This window comes from Oncorhynchus tshawytscha, linkage group LG11 (genome assembly GCF_018296145.1).
Source record: "Oncorhynchus tshawytscha isolate Ot180627B linkage group LG11, Otsh_v2.0, whole genome shotgun sequence".
Taxonomy (NCBI): domain Eukaryota; kingdom Metazoa; phylum Chordata; class Actinopteri; order Salmoniformes; family Salmonidae; genus Oncorhynchus; species Oncorhynchus tshawytscha.
Genome location: NC_056439.1, coordinates 125,374 through 149,682, shown reverse-complemented (window position 1 = coordinate 149,682; position 24,309 = coordinate 125,374). Strand labels below are relative to the sequence as shown.

The 24,309-nt window shown below is 41.4% G+C and overlaps 3 protein-coding genes across 14 annotated transcripts in view; 2 read left to right on the top strand and 1 right to left on the bottom strand.

The window, feature by feature from the left end:
• The window catches only part of LOC112234711 (type II inositol 3,4-bisphosphate 4-phosphatase), a 266,070-nt gene that overhangs the window by 229,906 nt on the left and 11,855 nt on the right, over nt 1-24,309 (top strand). For 7 of the 11 annotated variants that reach the window (XR_006084507.1, XM_042329618.1, XM_042329622.1 and 4 more), the window contains one exon: nt 7,364-7,573. The exons of 2 other annotated variants lie outside the window; for them this stretch is intronic. Coding sequence is in view for 7 of the 9 variants with exons in the window: in XM_042329618.1 (XP_042185552.1) it covers nt 7,364-7,547 (184 nt within the window). In the remaining 2 variants the exon portion in view is untranslated. Of the gene's footprint in view, nt 1-7,363; nt 7,574-11,829; nt 12,981-24,309 lie in introns of those variants that run through there. 2 more of the 11 variants (XR_006084506.1, XM_042329619.1) reach the window with 2 other exon arrangements.
• Nucleotides 13,106-13,984, top strand: LOC121847704 (B-cell lymphoma/leukemia 10-like). The gene has a single exon (XM_042329631.1). It carries the CDS (start codon nt 13,326-13,328, stop codon nt 13,923-13,925), a length of 600 nt encoding a protein of 199 aa, XP_042185565.1. The 5' UTR covers nt 13,106-13,325; the 3' UTR covers nt 13,926-13,984.
• Nucleotides 14,007-23,552, bottom strand: LOC121847703. 2 transcript variants are annotated; one of them, XM_042329628.1, is made up of 7 exons: nt 23,264-23,552; nt 22,193-22,287; nt 15,709-15,826; nt 15,506-15,553; nt 15,098-15,250; nt 14,780-14,878; nt 14,007-14,346 (listed from the first exon to the last, which is right to left on the bottom strand). In XM_042329628.1, the coding sequence occupies exons 1-7, from the start codon at nt 23,321-23,323 to the stop codon at nt 14,317-14,319; spliced, it is 603 nt and encodes a 200-aa protein (XP_042185562.1). In that variant the 5' UTR covers nt 23,324-23,552; the 3' UTR covers nt 14,007-14,316. The 2 variants fall into 2 exon arrangements, with proteins under 2 accessions (XP_042185562.1, XP_042185563.1); XM_042329629.1 differs by lacking the exon at nt 14,007-14,346 and having other exon boundaries at nt 14,371-14,878; nt 23,264-23,551.

The window sequence follows — 24,309 nt, the reverse complement described above, 5'->3', positions numbered from 1 at the left end:
GTTGTCACCTATCCAATGTTGTGAGATCAGTGATAACCTAATATAGCATTTCTACAGCATTTGAACAGGGCCTATAGTGCATCATGATGTCACCCAGGCACATTCCCATAATCACCCTCTCCACTGTCTGTCCTCGTGATGTCTGAAGCCCTCAACCATGTGACCTGAGGTTACCCAGAGATGAGAGCATACAATTCTGTCAACAGAGAAGTTTGGCAGAAGAACACATGATCACCACAACTTTCTTTTTTACATTTATTTATTTAATTATACCCATTTTTCTCCCCATTTTTGTGGTATCCAATTGGTAGTTACAGTCTTGTCCCATTGTTGCAACTCCCTTACGGACTCAGGAGAGGCGAAGGTCGAGAGCTGTGTGTCCTTCGAAACACAACCCAGCGAAGCTACACTGCTTATTGACACAATGCCCACTTAACCCGGAAGCCAGCCACACCAATGTGTCGGAGGAAACACCCTACACCTGGCGAGTTTCTGGGTGCTTGAGTATCTAAGGAATCTTTGTTTCATCTGTGCATCAATTGTAACATTTCAGCACTTTGCCCTCGAATGGATTGAATGAAATTCAACCTCAAACAAAGAGTGATTATCAGAGCTTGAGAATGGATATGCTTTCCCATGTGTTCCAGTGTCAAGATGGTTCAGAGTGACACTGGAAGATGGCTGTAGGCTTTACCCGTCTATGCAAAGTTGGACCGGTAACTTTCAATCTTCAGTAAATACGTTTTAGTACTGAGCAGCTGTAAATATCAAATCAAATTTGATTTGTCACGTGCCAAATATAACAGGTGTAGACTTTACCGTGAAATGCTGACTTACAAGTCCTTAACCAGCAATGCAGTTCAAGAAATAGAGATAATTAAGTATGATAGATCATTCTTTCAACGTAGTTTTGTCAGAATAGCCTGTATACCGTGCACCACATAATGTAAATGGTCAGTTGAATGTGGCTAGTTAGTGATATTCCCATGAGTAAAAAAATGTAGATCAAATATCTGGGGAAGTCAAATGGCAGTCTTTTGCCTGCAGAAATGCTATCATACCGACTGTGTGCAACTGCATACACTGTGTGTTCACACGTGAAAGGGGGATACCTAGTCAGTTGTCTAACTGAATGTATTCAACTGAAATGTGTCTTTCTTTGGGCTGCCTTAATCGACATCCACGTCTTCAGCACCCGGGGAACAGTGGGTTAACTGCCTTGCTCAGGGGCAGAACGACAAATGTAACAAAGGCAACAAAGATACAGCTCAGATGATCACTAAAGCAGAGTCTGAGAGAACTAAGTCATTTCTAAAAACCTGTTAGATAAAACTGGTTTATGTTTGGAGAAAAAGGAGTGCTTTAATTATATCGAGGGTCGTTATGAGGCTTGTAGAACCGGTTATGGTTAGACAGTGTTGTGGCTTTGGAGCGGTCCAAGAATAAACCGGCTCTACAACAAGCCTACGGCTATAAAATGTCATCATTAGAGACTATGTGACTACTAATAATCGCAAACGTCAGAGTTACTTAACTCAGCAAAAAAAGAAACGGCCCTTTTTCAGGACCCTGTCTTTCAAAGATCATTCATAAAAATCCAAATAACTTCACAGATCTTCATTGTAAAGGGTTTAAACACTGTTTCCCATGCTTGTTCAATGACCCATAAACAATGAATTCACATGCACCTGTGGAACGGACGTTAAGACACTGACAGCTTACAGACGGTAGGCAATTAAGGCCACAGTTATGAAAACTTAGGACACTAAAGAGGCCTTTCTACAGACTCTGAAAAACACCAAAATAAAGATGCCCAGGTTCCCTGCTCATCTGTGTGAACGTGCCTTAGGCATGCTGCAAGGAGGCATGAGGACTGCAGAAGTGGCCTGGGCAATAAATTGCAATGTCCGTACTGTGAGAGGCCTAAGACAGCACTACAGAGAGACAGGATGGACAGCTGATTGTCCTCACAGTGGAAGACAACATGTAACAACACCTGCACTGGATCGGTACATCCGAACATCACACCTGCGGGACAGGCACAGGATGGCAACAACAACTGCCCGAGTTACACCAGGAACGCACAATCCCTCCATCAGTGCTCAGGCTGAGAGCAATAGGCTGAGAGAGGCTGGACTGAGGACTTGTAGGCCCTTTGTAAGGCAGGTCCTCACCAGGCATCACCGGCAACAACATTGCCTACGGGCACAAACATTGCCTACTCTTTGTTGTGTAAATATTTCCCTTTTTATTTTAATAGTTTTTTTATTTATGTTTTAACACTGGGCATTGCATTCATGTCTGAAATGTGCTATATAAATAAAGCTTGATTTGATTTGATTTGCTGGTGTTATGTGGCCCCTAGGGGCCTCTACTGACTGACAGTGTACTGCTTAACAGTCTCTGTGGCTTAGAACAACAATTGGGGTTGAAGGGAGTAGACAGCAAGCTATTTTGATATTGTTTGATGACCCCTACAGCTGTTGCCTCTAACACACATCAAGGTTCAGTGTAAGTGGTAAATTAATTAAATCCATGGGCTGCTTCCGCAAAGAACATTTTTTGTTGACATAAGAAGGACGCCTCTGTGGAAGCTCCATTAGTTATGAATGCGCCTTGTTTCATCTTGGTATGATTATAGTATTGAAGTACTGTCTTACTTTGGCCCCATAGCTAAACAAGCTAGTCCCTTACTTCAAGTTCTGAACATTATGCACTGTTTGCTTTGTGTCAGATCAGTTGTCTCCTCCTTAAAACTTTGTGATCTTTGTGCTTTGCGAGCACAATTGGCCCAGCGTGGTCCGGGTTTGGCTGGGATTCGCCATCATTGTAAATAAGAATTTGTTCTCAACTGACTTGCCTAGTTAAATAAAAAAAGATTGTGATGGTCTTATTGTTCGTAAGGAAAGAATACTCTCCCATTTCTATATAACCTTTTGGAACAGGACATTTGGCTTCCTTACATAAGAGCTGAATTATTTGCATGTTGTGTGGCAACCAACCCTTTGTATTGGCGACAGGCTTCTAGATTGACAGTTTAATCGAGACCATGTAAACCGTTTACAAAGAAAGTTTTTAAAGAACCTGGATCTTGAAAGAAAGATATTGGGGGGAGTAAAAAATGTAGAATCTAGTCTCAAAACCAATCAACATGTTTAAATATATATATATTTAACCTTTATTTAACTAGGCAAGTCAGTTAAGAACAAATTCTTATTTACAATGACGGCCTTCCCTGGCCAAACCCGGACGACACTGGGCCAATTGTGCGGGCCTTATGGGCCTCCCGATCACGGTCAGCTGTGGTCTAACATGGCATACAGCAGAGAAGAACAAGTTTGTTCTCTACTTTGCTTTACTACTTTCTCTCACCTTGTAGTGACTCATGTATAGACGGGTTGGCTGACGAAACGGATGATGTGGCAGGGTGGTGTGTGTTGTTATGATTGTGATAGCTGGCGTCAATGACAAAACGTTGCCATGGGGGAAACCGTGTGTGGCTAGTTGTTATTGAAACCATGTCTTGTTTTGAGGTGTTTGGACTAAATATAGTTTGCATGTTGTTAAACAGTCTAAGGCAACCCTGTCTGTTTTTCCCCATAGTGGCGCATGCGTCGGTTTTGTTGCTAAACAACCAACCCCTCCATACAGTATAGTTGGTTGCCTTAACCACAGACATACTGGGAGTATTCATGTTCATGAATTTCTTCCCAGTGATAAACTTGACTCATTGCCATATTTTCCACTGTTGTAGGCATACAGTACAGTGCTTAATGTAACTACTCAATAAAAATCTGTTTTAAAAGTGAATCATCTGTTAACGCATGCCCAAATAATGTTGTTGACTCACCCTATACTACACTCTAAAAACCCCACCTCAAACTTCTCAAACAGACCATTTAAAAAATGCTTGCTATTTCCTCATGAGGAGGATGAGCTGGCCAATCAGTGGTTTAGAGGAGGATGAGCTGGCCAATCAGTGGTTTAGAGGAGGATGAGCTGGCCAATTAGCCGTCTACGTGCATTAATATTTTTAATGACCAGTATACGCCCACACCATTCTGTTGTTGGGGTACGCCCACACCATTCTGTTGTTGGGGTACACCCACACCATTCTGTTGTTGGGGTACGCCCACACCATTCTGTTGTTGGGGTACACCCACACCATTCTGTTGTTGGGGTACACCCACACCATTCTGTTGTTGGGGTACACCCACACCATTCTGTTGTTGGGGTACACCCACACCATTCTGTTGTTGGGGTACACCTACACCATTCTGTTGTTGGGGTACACCTACACCATTCTGTTGTTGGGGTACACCTACACCATTCTGTTGTTGGGGTACACCTACACCATTCTGTTGTTGGGGTACACCTACACCATTCTGTTGTTGGGGTAAGCCACACCATTCTGTTGTTGGGGTACGCCCACACCATTCTGTTGTTGGGGTACACCTATACCATTCGGATGTTGGAGAACACCCACACCATTCTGTTGTTGGGTTACACCTACACCATTCTGTTGTTGGAGAACACCTACACCATTCTGTTGTTGGGGAACACCTACACCATTCTGTTGTTGGGGTACACCCACACCATTCTGTTGTTGGGGTACACCCACACCATTCTGTTGTTGGGGTACACCTACACCATTCTGTTGTTGGGGTACACCCACACCATTCTGTTGTTGGGGTACGCCCACACCATTCTGTTGTTGGGGTACACCCACACCATTCTGTTGTTGGGGTACACCCACACCATTCTGTTGTTGGGGTACACCCACACCATTCTGTTGTTGGGGTACACCCACACCATTCTGTTGTTGGGGTACGCCCACACCATTCTGTTGTTGGGGTACACCCACACCATTCCAACACAGACACGCTGCTTTTTAACATTACCATTTTTTAGAATTACAGTGAGTGTACAAAACATTAGGAACACATTCCTAATATTTAGTTGCATCCCCTTTAGTCCTCAGAACAGTCTCAATTCGTCGGTCCATGGACTCTACAAGGTGTCAAAAGTATTGCTGGCCCAACAGGGATGCTGGCCCATGTTGACCCAAATGCTTCCCACAGTTGTGTCAAGTTGGCTGGATGTCCTTTGGGTGGTGGACCATTCATGTTACACATGGGAAACTGTTGAGCTTGGAAAAACCAGCAGCGTTGCATTCGAAGGAATCTTTGTTTCATCTGTGCACCAACTGTAGAATTTCAGCACTTTGCCCTCGAATGGATTGAATGAAATTCAACCTCAAACAAAGAGTGATTATCAGAGCTTGAGAATGGATATGCTTTCCCATGTGTTCCAGTGTCAAGATGGTTCAGAGTGACACTGGAAGATGGCTGTAGGCTTGACCCGTCTATGCAAAGTTGGACCGGTAACTTTCAATCTTCAGTAAATACATTTTAGTACTGAGCAGCTGTAAATATCAAATCAAATTTGATTTGTCACGTGCCGAATATAACAGGTGTAGACTTTACCGTGAAATGCTGACTTACAAGTCCTTAACCAGCAATGCAGTTCAAGAAATAGAGATAATTAAGTATGATAGATCATTCTTTCAACGTAGTTTTGTCAGAATAGCCTGTATACCGTGCACCACATAATGTAAATGGTCAGTTGAATGTGGCTAGTTAGTGATATTCCCATGAGTAAAAAAATGTAGATCAAATATCTGGGGAAGTCAAAAGTCAAGTCTTTTGCCTGCAGAAATGCTATCACACCCACTATGTGCAACAACATACACCGTGTGAAATGTAACAAAAACGATACAGCTCAGATGATCCCCCGTTCAAAGGCACTTCAATCTTTTGCCTTGCCCGTTCACCCTCTGAATGGCACACATACACAATCCATGTCTCAATTGTCTCAAGGCTTAAAAATCCTTCTTAAACCTGTCTCCTCCTCTTCATCTACATTCTACACTGATTGAAGTAGATTTAACAAGTGACATCAATGGATCATAGCTTTCACCTGGATTCAACTGGTCAGTCTGTCATGGAAAAAGCAGGTATTCCTAATGTTTTGTACATTCAGTGTAGGTCGTAGTTCATATAAATCTGGAAACACTGGACAGTTAACTTTAACATAAAGTACAATAAGTACTGTAAGTGATAAATAACACTAGATCAACTCCCCGAGCTGACAAGGTAAAAATCTGTCATTCTGCCCCTGAAGAAGGCAGTTAACCCACTGTTCCTAGGTTGTCATTGTAAATAAGAATTTGTTCTTAACTGACTTGCCTAGTTAAATAAATATTAAATGTTCATGAAGCTTGACTATCTCTCTGTCAATACATTTACTGACACTGTTCCCTTATTTTATCCAACATCTATGTCTTGTTTAAATATTGACATAGTCTGAACCCAAGTGTACATTCTAACTCCACAATGGTCTGGTTTCACCATGGCTTGTTCTGGATATGTGGGGGTAAGGCTTATCACATTTCCTTAAGTTTTGGGTTGAGATCTTTAAACGTCCCTTTCTGATGGCTACATGAAATCAACAGGTGCAACAGAACGCATCCAAAGCTTTGTCCAAATAATTTTCAAGTAAATAATTGAAAGAGGAGAGATCCAGATAAATGACTGTGCCTCCCCCTTCATACTTCAACTCCTCTATTCATGTGGGACTTACACTCTTCCATTCATCTTTCCATTTACCCATTCATCCATTCATCTTTCCATTTACCCACTCATCTTTCCATTTACCCATTCACCTTTGCATTTACCCATTCATCTTTCCATTTACCCATTCATCCATTCATCTTTCCATTTACCCACTCATCTTTCCATTTACCCATTCACCTTTGCATTTACCCATTCATCTTTCCATTTACCCATTCATCCATTCATCTTTCCATTTACCCACTCATCTTTCCATTTACCCATTCATCCATTCATCTTTCCATTTACCCACTCATCTTTCCATTTACCCATTCACCTTTGCATTTACCCATTCATCTTTCCATTTACCCATTCATCCATTCATCCATTCATCTTTCCATTTACCCATTCATCCATTCATCTTTACATTTACCCACTCATCTTTCCATTTACCCATTCATCCATTCATCTTTCCATTTACCCACTCATCTTTCCATTTACCCATTCACCTTTGCATTTACCCATTCATCTTTCCATTTACCCATTCATCCATTCATCCATTCATCTTTCCATTTACCCATTCATCTTTCCATTTACCCATTCATCTTTCCATTTACCCATTCATCCATTCATGCTTCTGTGCTTGCTGGTTGTCTTTGGCCCATGTCAGGGGTCTCTCCTTTACTAACCCACCGGTTCTTTCTGTCTATTCTCTGTCTCATCTCCTCGCCCCTCGTCCCCTCGCCCTGCAGTCGGCTCACCCAGGGAGAAGTAGTGTGTCAGTGGGATTCGGACCCCGAGGCGGCGTGCTCTGTAGCGGAGAACAAGCCGGCCTCGCGACACTTCTACCCCATCGCCCTACTGCTTGTCAGCTCACACCTGCTGGTCGTGTGGTTAATTTTAAGTCTTGTTTTTCTGCTTGCAAAATATCAATAAAGTTGCTGATGATGCCATGTACTAACCTTGTGTGCGTCAGGTGGTGATTTTTGTCTGTGCAGCTTGTTTTTTGGGAGGGAGGGAGTCTGGAATTTGTGTGATTTCATCGATTTTGCTTTGAAAAGGTAATTGGGTGGATACATGATTTAATTTGTACAATCAAACACAAGCTTTCGACTGTGAGTCCGAATAGCAGGCTTGAGGATAGGATGGAATCGATTTAGAATGTAAGGGATTAAGAAAATAAATTCTCTCCGCTAAGACATATTAGCTTTCTCTATTTTCACAGATACCATACTGTTGAACCTTGGAGGCTTTTTTCTCCCGTACCAAAAGCATTGGCCATATAATACTATCAGAAGGACTGGCGATAAACAGTTATCTCTTCATGTCAATGACATTCTAACGTTCTGAGAGCTAGCATTGCATTCTGGTTGGCTGCTCTGGCACAGATACCAAAGTGCTAACAGCGTAACTGAAGCCGATCACACTGTTACACACTCCAGTATAAACTCCAAGCAGCTTGAGGGCACGTTCTTATCATAACCTCCAGTTGACCCCTGTCAGTTGAGGGACGCTCCTCTTCATAGAGACTGTGATTTATTTACTAAGATTCTACATTTTAGTAATGTACTACATCTCTTCAACGATTCCTATGTCCTCTGGAATAGTGGAAGTGGAACCCCCTCACTCTTCTTCCCCACTCCAACTATCTCCCCCTTTACTCTAAAGTAGAGCATAGTAGGATTCTGATGAGCAGGGGGAAAAATAGAGCTGTATAAATCAGTAGTGATATGCTCCAGGACACTTCAAAAGCAGTTTTCTCTCCCTCCGTTAGACTGCTGTTAGTGTGTATAGACTGTTAGACTGCTGTTAGTGTGTTTAGGCAGTTAGACTGCTGTTAGTGTGTTTAGATGGTTAGACTGCTGTTAGTGTGTTTAGGCAGTTAGACTGCTGTTAGTGTGTTTAGACGGTTAGACTGCTGTTAGTGTGTTTAGACGGTTAGACTGCTGTTAGTGTGTTTAGACGGTTAGACTGCTGTTAGTGTGTTTAGGCAGTTAGACTGCTGTTAGTGTGTTTAGACTGTTAGACTGCTGTTAGTGTGTTTAGGCAGTTAGACTGCTGTTAGTGTGTTTAGACAGTTAGACTGCTGTTAGTGTGTTTAGACGGTTAGACTGCTGTTAGTGTGTTTAGACGGTTAGACTGCTGTTAGTGTGTTTAGGCAATTAGACTGCTGTTAGTGTGTTTAGACAGTTAGACTGCTGTTGGTGTGTATAGGCGGTTAGACTGCTGTTAGTGTGTTTAGGCAGTTAGACTGCTGTTAGTGTGTTTAGACGGTTAGACTGCTGTTAGTGTGTATAGCCGGTTAGACTGCTGTTAGTGTGTGTAGGCGGTCAGACTGATGTTAGTGTGTATAGGCGGTTAGACTGCTGTTAGTGTGTATAGGCGGTTAGACTGCTGTTAGTGTGTATAGGCGGTTAGACTGCTGTTCGTGTCTCTAGACGGTTAGACTGCTGTTAGTGTGTATAGGCGGTTAGACAGCTGTTAGTGTGTGTAGGCGGTTAGACTGCTGTTAGTGTGTATAGACGGTTAGACTGCTGTTAGTGTGTGTAGGCGGTTAGACTGCTGTTAGTGGGTATAGGCGGTTAGACTGCTGTTAGTGTGTATAGGCGGTTAGACTGCTGTTAGTGTGTTTAAACGGTTAGACTGCTGTTAGTGTGTTTAGGCAGTTAGACTGCTGTTAGTGTGTTTAGACGATTAGACTGCTGTTAGTGTGTATAGGCGGTTAGACTGCTGTTAGTGTGTATAGACTGTTAGACTGCTGTTAGTGTGTTTAGACGGTTAGACTGCTGTTAGTGTGTTTAGACGGTTAGACTGCTGTTAGTGTGTTTAGATGGTTAGACTGCTGTTAGTGTGTTTAGACGGTTAGACTGCTGTTAGTGTGTTTGGATGGTTAGACTGCTGTTAGTGTGTTTAGACGGTTAGACTGCTGTTAGTGTGTTTAGGCAGTTAGACTGCTGTTAGTGTGTTTAGACGGTTAGACTGCTGTTAGTGTGTTTAGATGGTTAGACTGCTGTTAGTGTGTTTAGACGGTTAGACTGCTGTTAGTGTGTTTAGATGGTTAGACTGCTGTTAGTGTGTTTAGATGGTTAGACTGCTGTTAGTGTGTTTAGACGGTTAGACTGCTGTTAGTGTGTTTAGACGGTTAGACTGCTGTTAGTGTGTATAGACGGTTAGACTGCTGTTAGTGTGTTTAGATGGTTAGACTGCTGTTAGTGTGTTTAGATGGTTAGACTGCTGTTAGTGTGTTTAGACGGTTAGACTGCTGTTAGTGTGTTTAGACGGTTAGACTGCTGTTAGTGTGTTTAGACGGTTAGACTGCTGTTAGTGTGTTTAGACCGTTAGACTGCTGTTAGTGTGTTTAGATGGTTAGACTGCTGTTAGTGTGTTTAGATGGTTAGACTGCTGTTAGTGTGTTTAGACGGTTAGACTGCTGTTAGTGTGTTTAGACGGTTAGACTGCTGTTAGTGTGTTTAGACGGTTAGACTGCTGTTAGTGTGTTTAGACGGTTAGACTGCTGTTAGTGTGTTTAGATGGTTAGACTGCTGTTAGTGTGTATAGGCGGTTAGACTGCTGTTAGTGTGTATAGGCGGTTAGACTGCTGTTAGTGTGTTTAGACGGTTAGACTGCTGTTAGTGTGTTTAGACTGTTAGACTGCTGTTAGTGTGTATAGACTGTTAGACTGCTGTTAGTGTGTATAGACGGTTAGACTGCTGTTAGTGTGTTTAGACGGTTAGACTGCTGTTAGTGTGTATAGACGGTTAGACTGCTGTTAGTGTGTATAGACTGTTAGACTGCTGTTAGTGTGTATAGATGGTTAGACTGCTGTTAGTGTGTATAGACTGTTAGATTGCTACTGTTATTCTGTCTCTAAAACAGCAACTGCAGGAGTGATCCCAGAATGTAGGAGCGATCCCAGGGAATAGGAATGATCCCAGAATGTAGGAGCGATCCCAGGGAATAGGAATGATCCCAGAGTGTAGGAGCGATCCCAGGGAATAGGAGTGGTCCCAGAGTGTAGGAGTGATTTCAGCTGATAGTGTAGGCACAGTGCACAAACATTTCTCAGTCTTATTAACTTGCCAGGTGGGATGTTTCAGACTAGAGGAAGGGAGAACCAAGATAATTATCCACTAATAAAATCCAAACGAGTTGACAGAATTGGAAAATGATTCACTTGGACAAGCTGCCAGGTATGGGATGTGCGCTACTGACTGAGCAGACATGGCTATGGACCGTTCTGAAATTATAGGCCGGATGCATGCAAAAATCTGGCTATTTACATTGACTAGAAATAAATATAGATAGGCGTCATTTATTTTATCTTGGCCTGCGAATCGCTTTCTCCAGCTGGCTACACTGAGCTCTAACACCAAACATCATAGTTTCTAAAATCAAGTACTGCAAGACAGTGTTTCAAACTAATATATATATATATAGATGGATAGTATGGGCTGATATAGGCAAATAATGTTAGATAGTCGTATAATGGACCACATGAGAATTTCTGGTAACATATCCTCTATCTGCGGCAAAAGGTGGCACATTTTGATCTTGCCTAGGCTGCAGAATTGCTGGGACTTTGGTTGTTTGTCCCTTCCTAGACGTAGTTTGACAAACCCAGTTTTAAATAATAATTAGCACGGGCATCATGTTGCACCAAGAGCTCCATGACCATTGAGAGTACATAAGGAGAGTAAGCTTGTCCATGGTGGTCTGCGAACCCACGACCTTCCAGCTCGCAATCAAAATCCCAATGTTGCCATGTAACACTCTGGAGGTGAAAAAACGGTTTGTCAATCTGTATATCTAAGGCTCTGGTCTGTCCTAGGAGTGGGGGGAAAGGTAGGCGTGTTCTCAGCTATACTACGTTTAAATATTATTTTGGATAGAGGGAGGATCACTTTTTTCAAGCGTTCAGGGAGGGTCAAGTGAAAATATATTTGGACTAAATTAGGGTCATCCATTTGATCATCCGTCTGATTTTCTCGATGTATCCCTTATTATGAATAACGTACAGTCCCTTACCTTAGCTGTCCTACGGGTGATACTTAATTGTTGTCCGTCTGTCATCTGCTTCCCATCTGTCCGTCTGTTACTCAGTTGTTGGTTGTTGTTTTCCGTCCTCAAAACACAGACCCCCTTTTTGAGAAAATGATTCATCATTTCATTTCATTCTTCTTCCCTCCTTTTTGTCATCATGGCCACACCACCAAACCAGGGAGGGATGTCGGATTGAGAATGTGCAAAAGAATATTAAATGCCGGAAGTATGCCTTCAACATGCTGCAGCTGATGGCATTCCCCAAGATCTACCGGCCGCCGGAGGGGACCTATGGGAAGGTTGACTCCTGAACCCAACCTATATGTAGGAACTAAGATGGCTACGTCCTGATTCTCCACCCTCCACAGGGAGTTTGCATGTGCACACTTTGGGAGAAGTGTAGGGAAACAGGACACAGCCGGTGTAAAAAACAAACCATATGATTCCTGACGTAAATCTAATCCAAGCAGTAAATATAGTAGCAATAGAAATAGTCTATAGCCATGCGCTGCAGGTCCAGATGTAAAAAATAAATGAAAGGTTGTAGGTGTTTCTGATATTGAGTTAAGTTTGTCCGTATTTCTTGTTCAGGCGTTCCTTTGTCATTTTCTTCTTCGCTGAGTCATCGTTTGTAATATCTGCGAAGCGTGTTGCTTGCCAATTGAGCATACTTTCTCATGCTCTGTTTATGAAATGCCTTTAAGGTTAGTCACATTGGCACATGTAAACACAGTAACAAATTTGTGTCAGACATGGCTTGAAGGAAGCCTTGAAAAGGTTCTATAAGTTCGTGAAAAAGCTGAACAGACTTTCACGTTTAGCTTGTTGTTCATGTTCCCTCAGGTCTCTTTTGTAGAAGGCTGTCTGTCCCTTAAGGAGCCTGAGAGAGCTTACTGTAAATATGATTTAATTCCATGAATATGTTCTCCTCTCATTCTCAATCATGGTTGCTTTTAAGACCACCTCATATTTTTTTGTACAATAATAAACTCAATCGTACTGTGTCTCACAAAATGTGTTGAATTACTGCCATACCTATCACATGCTGTATGTAACTTTACTTTTGTTTAAAAAATATTGTTTTCCTTTATTTTCCCTCCACAATCAGTCAATTGAAAACCAAACCATAACCCCTTTGTATCATAATATTTATTTTTATATCCTTTTTTATTCTGTTTTTATGCTTTATTCAAGGTCACTGTCTTGGATTCAAAAGCATCCAAGGCTCTTCCTGTATGTTAAATATCTTTGTTTGCGCTTTGCAATGTGTTGCATTCCTGTTTATTTAATTTAAATACATCTGATTAAATTGCTTGGGATGGATGTTAATATCTGTGTTCATCTTTTCATAATGTCTGTATCTTATTAGGGCAATGGATGTTGATCTCTCTGAGGCAGGAATGTCCAAATAAGAACACGCACGTGCGCACACACATTCTCGCCTCATTGTTTCCTAGTAGGGAACTGATCTACTGAGGTAGTTCCCTTTTTCACAATATTGGCTTCCAACCAGTTCAATGACTCTCCAGGGTTAGGAAGGGGTTACATTATCTCAGTCAGTTGCTAATATTACAAACCCTTATCTGAAATTCCAACACTGGGCTACAGTGGGCATTCCAGAGCCTGAGCAGCAGCTTCAGTAAACTATAGAGCTCATGGGCAATTGGCTGGAAAATGGACTCCTGGTGTATCACTGACGAAGACATGGCAGAGGTCAAGAAGGAAGCGTTGGAGCGTCTGCGTCCGTACCTCTGTGAGAAGCTAGTGGCAGACCGCCACCTGGACTACCTCCGGTCCAGGAGGGTCCTTACGTGGGACGACACCGAGGACATCTGCTGCAGGTTGGGGAACAGCAAGAAGACCGGTAGGATGCTGGACTACTTAGCCGAGAACCCCAGGGGCCTCGACTACCTCGTGGAGTCCATATGCCGAGTGAGGACCAAGGACTTTGTCATCGGGAAGGTCACCAGCGAAGTCGAGGTGGTGAAGATGGAGAGGAGAGAGGCGGCCATCTTGTCAGCAGCAGGTAGTTCTCCGCCAGTCTGTATATGCAAAGAGAAAACTCCCTTTGTGTCGTTGCAGAGTGGCAGTAGTGAAGCACAGTCCATCCAAACCTCTCTGTCCAACTCCGAAGACAAGTGGGGTCAAAATGAAGCATCCTCTTCATGGAGTGCCCTTCCTGAAGGAGTTAGTGTCTCTTCTCTACACAGTCTCCCAAAACCAGGAGAGCAGGGCGCCCCTTCAGTGCCCCTTGAGGTCTCCGAGCCCGGGTGAGAGTAGTGACCAGTTTCACACCATCTGTTCCTTTTCAACCCCCCTCTCTCTGTGATGGAGTAATAGAGAATGCCTGGATGGTTGGATTATATGGGGTTTTATTGTGTCATAACTGTACATGTCATCGAATGTTTTATTTTCCAGATCATAAAAGCGAACAGTGAAGCCAATTCTAGCAATAAAATGTTTTACTGAAAACGTTCTTTTATTGAAATGCAAAAAAAAACCTGTAGTTCTCCATCATGAAAAAAACAGAACTATTACAAAATGGATGCGTGCCAGAAAGTTGTACTGGAGAGCTTTAGTTTCATATCTTCATCTGCCACAGTATCAGGAAATGGCGCACGGCACAGCTTCCTGGTTCTTTGAGGCACAGTCCCACTTCATGTCCCTATTTGAACTTCTGCCAGGCACCCATATTCTAGGAAATGATCAAATCAACATGTTTATGTTTTCTGGGATTTTATTTTGATTCAGGATGCGCAATTTTGACATACTGACAAGAACTCAAGGGAAACTAGTTAGTGACAATTAGTGACAGTTAGTGTGCATATGACATGGACGATGAAACAAAAACATGTAAAGCTCCAAATAGGCATTTCAATAAAATGTATTAATAAATATGACAAAAGTACAGATGTAAAAGTTATATTTGATTATATACAAAAATATAAACAGCTAGTTACAATTACACTTGAACTGAGAGGTAATATACATTTGGACACGAGCACTAGCTGTCACAATTTCTTCACATACTATCATGACCAAAAGTAGAATAACACACACATGACATTGTTTGCTACGTTATTTATGAAAAACAATTTAAACACATATTTACAATATATTCAACTGACAGTTTGCCCTATTCTCTCCAAAAGGCGCTCCAGGTTGTAGAGGAATATTGTGGAGTTGGCAACTCTCTGTGCCTCACACGGTAAACATCTAGAACTGTTCTGTAAATGCAGAAAGAAAAGAGAAGCAATACATTTAGATGAAAAGAATATTCATTGGAAAGCAGAGTGACATTGCCATTCAAAATACTGTTGCTGCTAATCAAATGAATGCCAATCAAAAATGTATTGCTGTTGAACAATTGGAAGTATGGAGCGTCAGGACTTTTCACAATACATATTTGGGATAAACTTCAGAACTTTATTTAAAGGTTGACTTACATATTGGCGTTCATGTTCTTCCAAAAAAAATTTCCGATGGTAGATGGATGTTTTTATTTCGTCATGGTAGTTATCTGTGACCGACATGTCCTCGAACAGGACAACCTCCAACTCCAATAAATAACAGTGCATGAACTTAAAGATGCAGTTGTCCTGGGGAAGAACAGAACCACAGGCTGTGTTACAGTATATACACAGACTATAAAACATTGATCTGGAAATCTATAAAAGTATGCAAAAGCCGTGTGTTCTAATCATGGCATTACAAACAGGGGCGGACTGGGACCAGAAATCGGCCCTGGCATTTCTAACACACTGGACCCTTTTTTTCCATGACGCCCCACACCGCATTTTCAAAGGACCAAAAAAAAAAAATTATATTTATTGCATATTGCTACAAGAACTTACATTGTAGATGTCATCGTTGGTAGGAGCATACAAACAGGCATCTGATTTCTGACAAGAAAGAAAACCATTTGTATGAATTATTTTTTCTTATCCGTCAATGTCACACACATGTTACTAGTCCTTTGAAAATTCCCCCTTTACCCTAATTTCACACCAAATGCGCCATACCAGGACTACAGGATATTCATTAGCTGTAGTCTTACTTCTATGGTACTTTTCAAGTTTTTCAACTCCGACTGAAGCTCTTTAACATCATGTATTGTCATCCCGTGTGTTTCAGCAGCACCAGCAATGGGCAAATGTGCGGTGGCACTCAGGCAGCTTTAATAGAAGAGGTACGGATGAATACAGGGATGATACACAACGTAACACACAACACAATGAACTAATATGTCCTTAGTTTATTTTGTTATGATTGTGGTAATCTCTCTAAGGTATTTATAAGTCATATGGTTAAAAACAATGTGTTGAAATGGCCAAATCAGGAGTCTGAAATAATACAGGTTGTGACTTTATAATCCAGGCTGTATCACAACTGGCCGTGATTGGGAGTGGTGGCGCACAATTGGGTGGCGCACAATTGGCCCAGCGTCGTCCGTGTTAGGGTTTGGCCGGGGAAGGCCATCATTGTAAATCAGAATTTGTTCTTAAAACTGACTTGCTTAGTAAAATAAAGGTTAAATAAATACAACAAAAATGTCATAAGGCATGTTTGTATTCATATTTTTATTAGGGGTGCACAAATCAGCCCCTCAAGTTCCACTTGCTGGTTCTTGTTTCTCCCTGGTCCCTAATTGATTAATGCACAGTGCCAGTCAAAAGTTTGGACACACCTACTCATTCAAGGATTTCTTTGTTTTTACTATTTTCTACATTGTAGAATAATAGTGACAACATCAAACTATGAAATAACACATATGGAATCATGTAGTGACCAAAAAAGTGTTAAAACCTCTTGATGCTACCCATCCCGGATCCGGGATCGTGACTACGGCTCAAGCTCATTAGCATAACGCAAAATGTGAAAAAATATTCTTAGACATATTTAACCTCCACACCTACACAAGTCCAATAGCTCAAATGAAAGATAAACACCTTGTTCATCTACCCAGCAAGTCAGATTTCTAAAATGTTTTACGGCGAAAACATAGCACACATTTATATTAGACCACCACCGAAACAAAATGCAAGCGGCGGCCATTTTGTCCCAGAAAATATAAAATTTAAAAGTAGGATTAAAAAATAAATAATTCACTAACCTTTTGAAAATCTTCATCAGATGACAGTAATATTACATGTTACACAGTACATTTTTTTTTTTTTTCAATAATATGCCATTAATATCCATAAATCTCTGTTTACAATGACGACATTTCAAAAATGCTACTCAAAATGTCCGGAGAAATTATGATAGCTCGGACAGATAACGTCAGATAACAAGCAATAAACATGACTAAATATACATGTTCTACATATAGTTACAAAGATACACTTCTTCTTAATACAACCGCTGTGTTACATTTATTTTTAACGTTACAGAATTCGTTCACTAGTCTATGCTATGAGTCGGCGCTCAGATATTAGCAGTGTCTCCTCTACGTTTGGAGTCCACAGAAACCCAAAATAACCACATAAATATTCCCTTACCTTTGATGTTCTTCGATCAGAAGACGTAGAAGGAGTCATACTTACCCAATACATCGTTTGGTTTCAAGTTGTGCGTCTTTGTATTAGCATATGCTAACAGCTTCAGCTGAAATGCACCCAAAATAACTTCTGCTCCTTCTGGTCCCGCACTCTTGCGCAATCAAACTTCAAAATTACATATTATATGTTGACTAAACTGGTCAAACTAAGTGCAGAATCGAGCAAAATGATGTTTTTATCATGTAAAACAATGATCATCGCGAACAAACGAACCGGCTTCAACTGGTGTCTATTGGAAAAGAACGTTCTCCAAATCGGCCGCGCGCAATAGAGTGCATGTATGTGAGAGTGAACCGGGCATTTTCGCCCGCCAAAGGATGAGGGAGCACGAAATTCAAACAATGAACGTGCCAATTGAAAGCAGACATCGCGCTGAACAAATACATACTGTTCCCAGATCGGTAGCTGCCTGGGAAGGGTGGGGGCGATGACGTCAAAGTTGACCCAACTTTTCTCTTGACAAGAGAGAGTTTGGGAGAAAGGCTGCCCTGAGAGTTCTGCTTTACATACAGACATAATTTAAACGGTTTTAGAAACTTTAGAGTGTTTTATATTCAATTATTATTATTATATGCATATATTATCAATTTTGGAAAAAAATATTTTCAGTTTACTATGGGCACGCACTTCCTCCAAAGGGGGCAGTATTCAGCCATAAGCTCAAGAGGTTAAACAAATCAAAATATGTTACATTTGAGATTCTTAAAAGTAGCTACCCTTTGCCTTGATGACAGCTTTGCACACTCTTGGCATTCTATCAACCAGCTTCAAGAGGTAGTCACCTGGAATGCATTTCAATTAACAGGTGTTCCTTGTTAAAAGTTCATTTGTGGAATTTCTTTCCTTCTTAGTGCGTTTGAGCCAATCAGTTGTGACGTGGTAGGGGTGGTATACAGAAGATCCAAGTCCAAGTCCATATTATGGCAAAAACTGCTCAAATAAGAAAAAGTAATGATGGACTGTCGTTTCTCTTAAGACATGAAGGTCAGTCAATCTGGAAAATGTCAAGAACTTTGAAAGTTTCTTCAAGTGAAGTCGCTAAAACCATCAAGCGCCAACATGAAACTGACTCTCACGAGAACCGCCACAGGAAAGGAAGACCCAGAGTTACCGCTGCTGCAAAAGATAAGTTCATTAGAGTTAACTGTACCTCAATTTTCAGTGAAATGCTTCACAGAGTTCAAGTAACAGACACATCTCAACATCAACTGTTCGGAGGAGACTGTGTGATTCAGGCCTTTATGGTCAAATTGCTGCAAAGAAACCACTATTTTTTTATTTAACTAGGCAAGTCAGTTAAGAACAAATTCTTATTTACAATGACAGCCTACAGTGGAACAGTGGGTTAACTCCCTTATTCAGGGGCAGAACGACATTTTACCTTGTCAGCTCAGGGATTCGATCCAACAACCTTTCGGTTACTGGCCCAACGCTCTAACCACTAGACTACCGACCACCCCAAATCTAAAGGACACCAATGGAACCAAAATTTCAGATTTTTGGTTCCAAACGCTGTGTCTTTGTGAGAGGCAAAGTAGGTGAACGGATTATCTCCGAATGTGTGGTTCCCGCTGAGAATAATGGAGGAGGCAGTGTGATGGCGCTTTGCTGGGTACACTGTCTGTGATTTATTTAGAATTCAAGGCACACTTAGCCAGCATGGCTACCACAGCATTATGCAGCAATCATTTTGTTTTTCAACAGGACAATGACCCAAAACACACCTCCAGGCTGTGTCAGGGCTATTTGAACAATAAGGAGAGTGATGAGTGCTGCATCAGATGACCTGGCCTCCACAATCACCTGACCTCAACCCAATTGAGATGGTTTGGGATGAGTTGGACCGCAGAGTGAAGGGATGCTCAGGATATGTAGGAACTCCTTCAAGACTGTTGAAAAAGCATTCCAGGTGAAGCTGGTTGAGAGAATTCAGCTTGTCACCAAAAGCACTCACAAACCTTTACAGATGCACAATCAAGAGCATCCTGTCGGGCTGTATCACCGCCTGGTACGGCAACTGCTCCGCCCACAACCGTAAGGCTCTCCAAAGGGTAGTGAGGTCTGCTCAACGCATCACCGGGACACCTACACCACCCGATGTCACAGGAAGGCCATAAAGGACAACAACCACCCGAGCCACTGCCTGTTCACCCCGCTATCATCCAGAAGGCGAGGTCAGTACAGGTGCAAGCAGGGACCGAGAGACTGAAAAACATCCTCTATCTCAATGCCATCTGACTGTTAAACAGCCACCACTAACATTGAGTGGCTGCTGCCAACATACTGACTCAAATCCAGCCACTTTAATAAATGGAAAAATTGATGTAAAAAAGTATCACTAGCCACTTTAAACAATGCCACTTAATATATTGTCTACATACCCTACATTACTCATCTCATATGTACAGTGCCTTGCGAAAGTATTCGGCCCCCTTGAACTTTGCGACCTTTTGCCACATTTCGTGCTTCAAACATAAAGATATAAAACTGTATTTTTTTGTGAAGAATCAACAACAAGTGGGACACAATCATGAAGTGGAACGACATTTATTGGATATTTCAAACTTTTTTAACAAATCAAAAACTGAAAAATTGGGCGTGCAAAATTATTCAGCCCCTTTACTTTCAGTGCAGCAAACTCTCTCCAGAAGTTCAGTGAGGATCTCTGAATGATCCAATGTTGACCTAAATGACTAATGATGATAAATACAATCCACCTGTGTGTAATCAAGTCTCTGTATAAATGCACCTGCACTGTGATAGTCTCAGAGGTCCGTTAAAAGCGCAGAGAGCATCATGAAGAACAAGGAACACACCAGGCAGGTCCGAGATACTGTTATGAAGAAGTTTAAAGCCGGATTTGGATACAAAAAGACTTCCCAAGCTTTAAACATCCCAAGGAGCACTGTGCAAGTGATAATATTGAAATGGAAGGAGTATCAGACCACTGCAAATCTACCAAGACCTGGCCGTCCCTCTAAACTTTCAGCTCATACAAGGAGAAGACTGATCAGAGATGCAGCCAAGAGGCCCATGATCACTCTGGATGAACTGCAGAGATCTACAGCTGAGGTGGGAGACTCTGTCCATAGGACAACAATCAGTCGTATATTGCACAAATCTGGCCTTTATGGAAGAGTGGCAAGAAGAAAGCCATTTCTTAAAGATATCCATAAAAAGTGTTGTTTAAAGTTTGCCACAAGCCACCTGGGAGACACACCAAACATGTGGAAGAAGGTGCTCTGGTCAGAACTTTTTGGCAACAATGCAAAACGTTATGTTTGGCGTAAAAGCAACACAGCTCATCACCCTGAACACACCATCCCCACTGTCAAACATGGTGGTGGCAGCATCATGGTTTGGGCCTGCTTTTCTTCAGCAGGGACAGGGAAGATGGTTAAAATTGATGGGAAGATGGATGGAGCCAAATACAGGACCATTCTGGAAGAAAACCTGATGGAGTCTGCAAAAGACCTGAGACTGGGACGGAGATTTGTCTTCCAACAAGACAATGATCCAAAACATAAAGCAAAATCTACAATGGAATGGTTCAAAAATAAACATATCCAGGTGTTAGAATGGCCAAGTCAAAGTCCAGACCTGAATCCAATCGAGAATCTGTGGAAAGAACTGAAAACTGCTGTTCACAAATGCTCTCCATCCAACCTCACTGAGCTCGAGCTGTTTTGCAAGGAGGAATGGGAAAAAATTTCAGTCTCTCGATGTGCAAAACTGATAGAGACATACCCCAAGCGACTTACAGCTGTAATCGCAGCAAAAGGTGGCGCTACAAAGTATTAACTTAAGGGGGCTGAATAATTTTGCACGCCCAATTTTTCAGTTTTTGATTTGTTAAAAAAGTTTGAAATATCCAATAAATGTTGTTCCACTTCATGATTGTGTCCCACTTGTTGTTGATTCTTCACAAAAAATACAGTTTTATATCTTTATGTTTGAAGCCTGAAATGTGGCAAAAGGTCGCAAAGTTCAAGGGGGCCGAATACTTTCGCAAGGCACTGTATATACTGTACTCGATACCATCTACTGCATCTTGCCTATGCCATTCTGTACCATCACTCATTCATATATCTTAATGTACATGTTCTTCATTCCTTTACACTTGGGTGTATAAGGTAGTTGTGAAATTGTTAGGTTAGATTACTCGTTGGTTATTACTGCATTGTCGGAACTAGAAGCACAAGCATTTCGCTACACTCACATTAACATCTGTTAACCATGTGTATGTGACAAATAAAATTTGATTTGAATACCAATAGTCTGCAAAGCTAGGCAAATGGTGGCTACTTTGAAGAATCTAAAATGCATATTGATTTGTTTAACACTTTTTGGGTTAGTACATTATTCCATATGTGTTATTTCATATTTTTTATGTATTCAGTATTATTCTACAATGTAGAAAATAGTTCAAATTATGAAAAACAATTGAATGGGTAGGTGTGTCCAAACTTTTGACTGGTGCTGTATGTCATTGGATGACTGGAGAGTCCATGCACTTGCTTACCCAGGTGTCAGTAAGTGTCTGACTGAAGGAATACCAAACTGTGGCCCTTGAGGACAGGAGTGGTGCACCCCGGCATGTATGTTTGAAGCATTCAAATTCCCAAATATATATTCTAATGGCTTGGAACCAAGTGTCAAACCCACTCTGGGTACCATAACAATACAGAGATTTCCCAGTGTGCAATAGTGATGTAATGAAGACATAACAACATTATTAGATTTACCCTCAAAGCAGTAAAATGAATGATGTCATCGCCCTGCTGTTTTAATAAATGAATCGTAATCTTAGCAATGCACTTGACTCAAACCTCACGGCTTGGTGTCATACAATAACAGCTACACTCCTGCCCATGCAAGGTTAATGCTACATTACAAGCGCTCTGTTAAAAACACGTACATCAGAAATGTAATAAACTGCAGCAAGCAAGGCTGCTGTGTGTGTTTCATACGGTGCTATACCTCAATATTATGAAGCAATTCCAGAGCTCAATGTTCAGCCACTGGTGTTGATAGTAATGGAAACCCCAGAAGAGACAGATCCATCGCACACTTTTCTAGAAACAATCACAAAAAAAGAAGACACACTGGAATGCCTAGTTCAAAATCCACAGGAAGGTTTTTTTCTAGCGCTGGTCAACGCCCAGAGCTAGACGTTTTCCCCAAGCTGGATCACAGCCAAAACTATGTGAAAGTGAAAGTATTTTAACTATTGACAGCTTCTGGGAGAAAGTAACTTTTTTATACATTCATTGGAAAATAACAGAAGAACATACAGTTCTGGCATTTATCACTAAATATTCTTAATAAACCCGTTTTTAGTTGATAGATCTGAACGTTAACACAGAGCGAGCTTTCTTCTTGAATTTCTGAAATAGGTAACAATGTTTACTCCTTAGGGATAGCTTCTAAAGCCACAACGGTTATTGTAACTTTAAGAGTCAGATACTCTCCAGATCAAGGCAAAATAGCCTACTAGTTGTCTGATCTACAGACGTGTTACTTCAGCACCAATTGGTTTAATTGTCATTTACAGTTAATTGACCCATAAGTCAATTTTGTGCCACGTGTCCCGTGTGAGGACAAGCTATTGAAAAAAAACGTGTTTTCAATCTCTTTTTAACGTCAATGTCAGTAGGCTGGATGAGTCATCACAAGTCAACAATCTATTTCCAAACTCCTGTGATTGACAAAGTCATATGTCGGTTATAAACATAGTGGCAGTGTGCCACGCGTGGACTTTGTTTCATAAAGAAGCACTTCGATCCGATCATTTCACTGTGTGGCTGAATAATATGACAGAAGGCAATGTAAAAAGAAGCCGTGGTTTAGGCTAAATACATTTAATCACCAGGCATATGCATTGGGCATACAACAAAACAAGTTTAGAAGTCAGACTGTCGCAGGAACTCCCTAGAACCTTTACTTTTTAGTGATAAACTTGTAGTCTGTCAAATATCCAATATTGTACCCGAACATAACCTATACAATGTAGGCTAATGGTAGACAATTGAATATTTGTAAATTGCATACCTTTGTCCTGCGCTCCAATAAACGAATGCAAAAAAGGAGCACTGTCAAAAAACCTGTCATCAGCGTTGTTCGCTGCCCCCCGAGCAGTTAGGGCAAAAGCCAAGATCACATTTTAACATTATCCGAGAGTTATCCGTTTCATGTGTCGTAAATTCCAACCATGCGTTATTATGACAAGTATACCGATAAAAGAAACGTTTGGCTCATGTATTGCACGAGGACATAAACTCTGTGCTCTCGCCCTGAACACATGATGTGCGCAATGGCGCGCTCACCAGCGCTGGGTTTGCTGTAGCCTAAATGTTGCACCCACCCTCACACAATCGTCATACTCGCATGGAAGCCGGTGTTTGATGTCAATCCCCAACGTCTATGAATGACTATTTAATTCAAATTACCTCTAATACTGTAAATGTTTCATTGTAATCCAATTATACTTTGCAGTGAAAGAACGTCGAAAGAAAGGCTATATGAAATTCCCGGAGATTACACAAATAATGTCTCCATTAATATAGTGTTTTAGTCCACCAGAACATATTCTAAAACCCGGCTCAAGGAGAGTAAACATTTAGTACCCACTCATGTACCACACCCGTGTTTGATGATGCCTATAATAGGTGATGGATGGCTGCACAATGCGAATAAAATATTTCCAAAGTATTCCCACGCATAAGAGAGAGAAACATTTGATCGTATACAAACGTAACAAGGTTTTAAATTATGTTTAGTCAAACAATATCTGTTTGGGCATCATGCAGTCAATTTGCCTTCTACAAATGATTTGTATTATGTTCCGGCCCACCGACCATTCGCTCAAGAAAAAAAACGTCCCGCGGCTTAATCTAGTTGATGATCACTAGAGTAGGGTTTGACCATTGACTGGAGGTAGATGGCAGTGGTTGATCGCCTGTCATGAATTTTAGACTTACTTATCATTCAATATGTATGACTGCCCATAACCAAGTAGCCTACATCTGATACTACATTACACTGACAAATCACTACTCAAACTATCATTGTAGTGCCACTAGAGTAGACTATTGTAT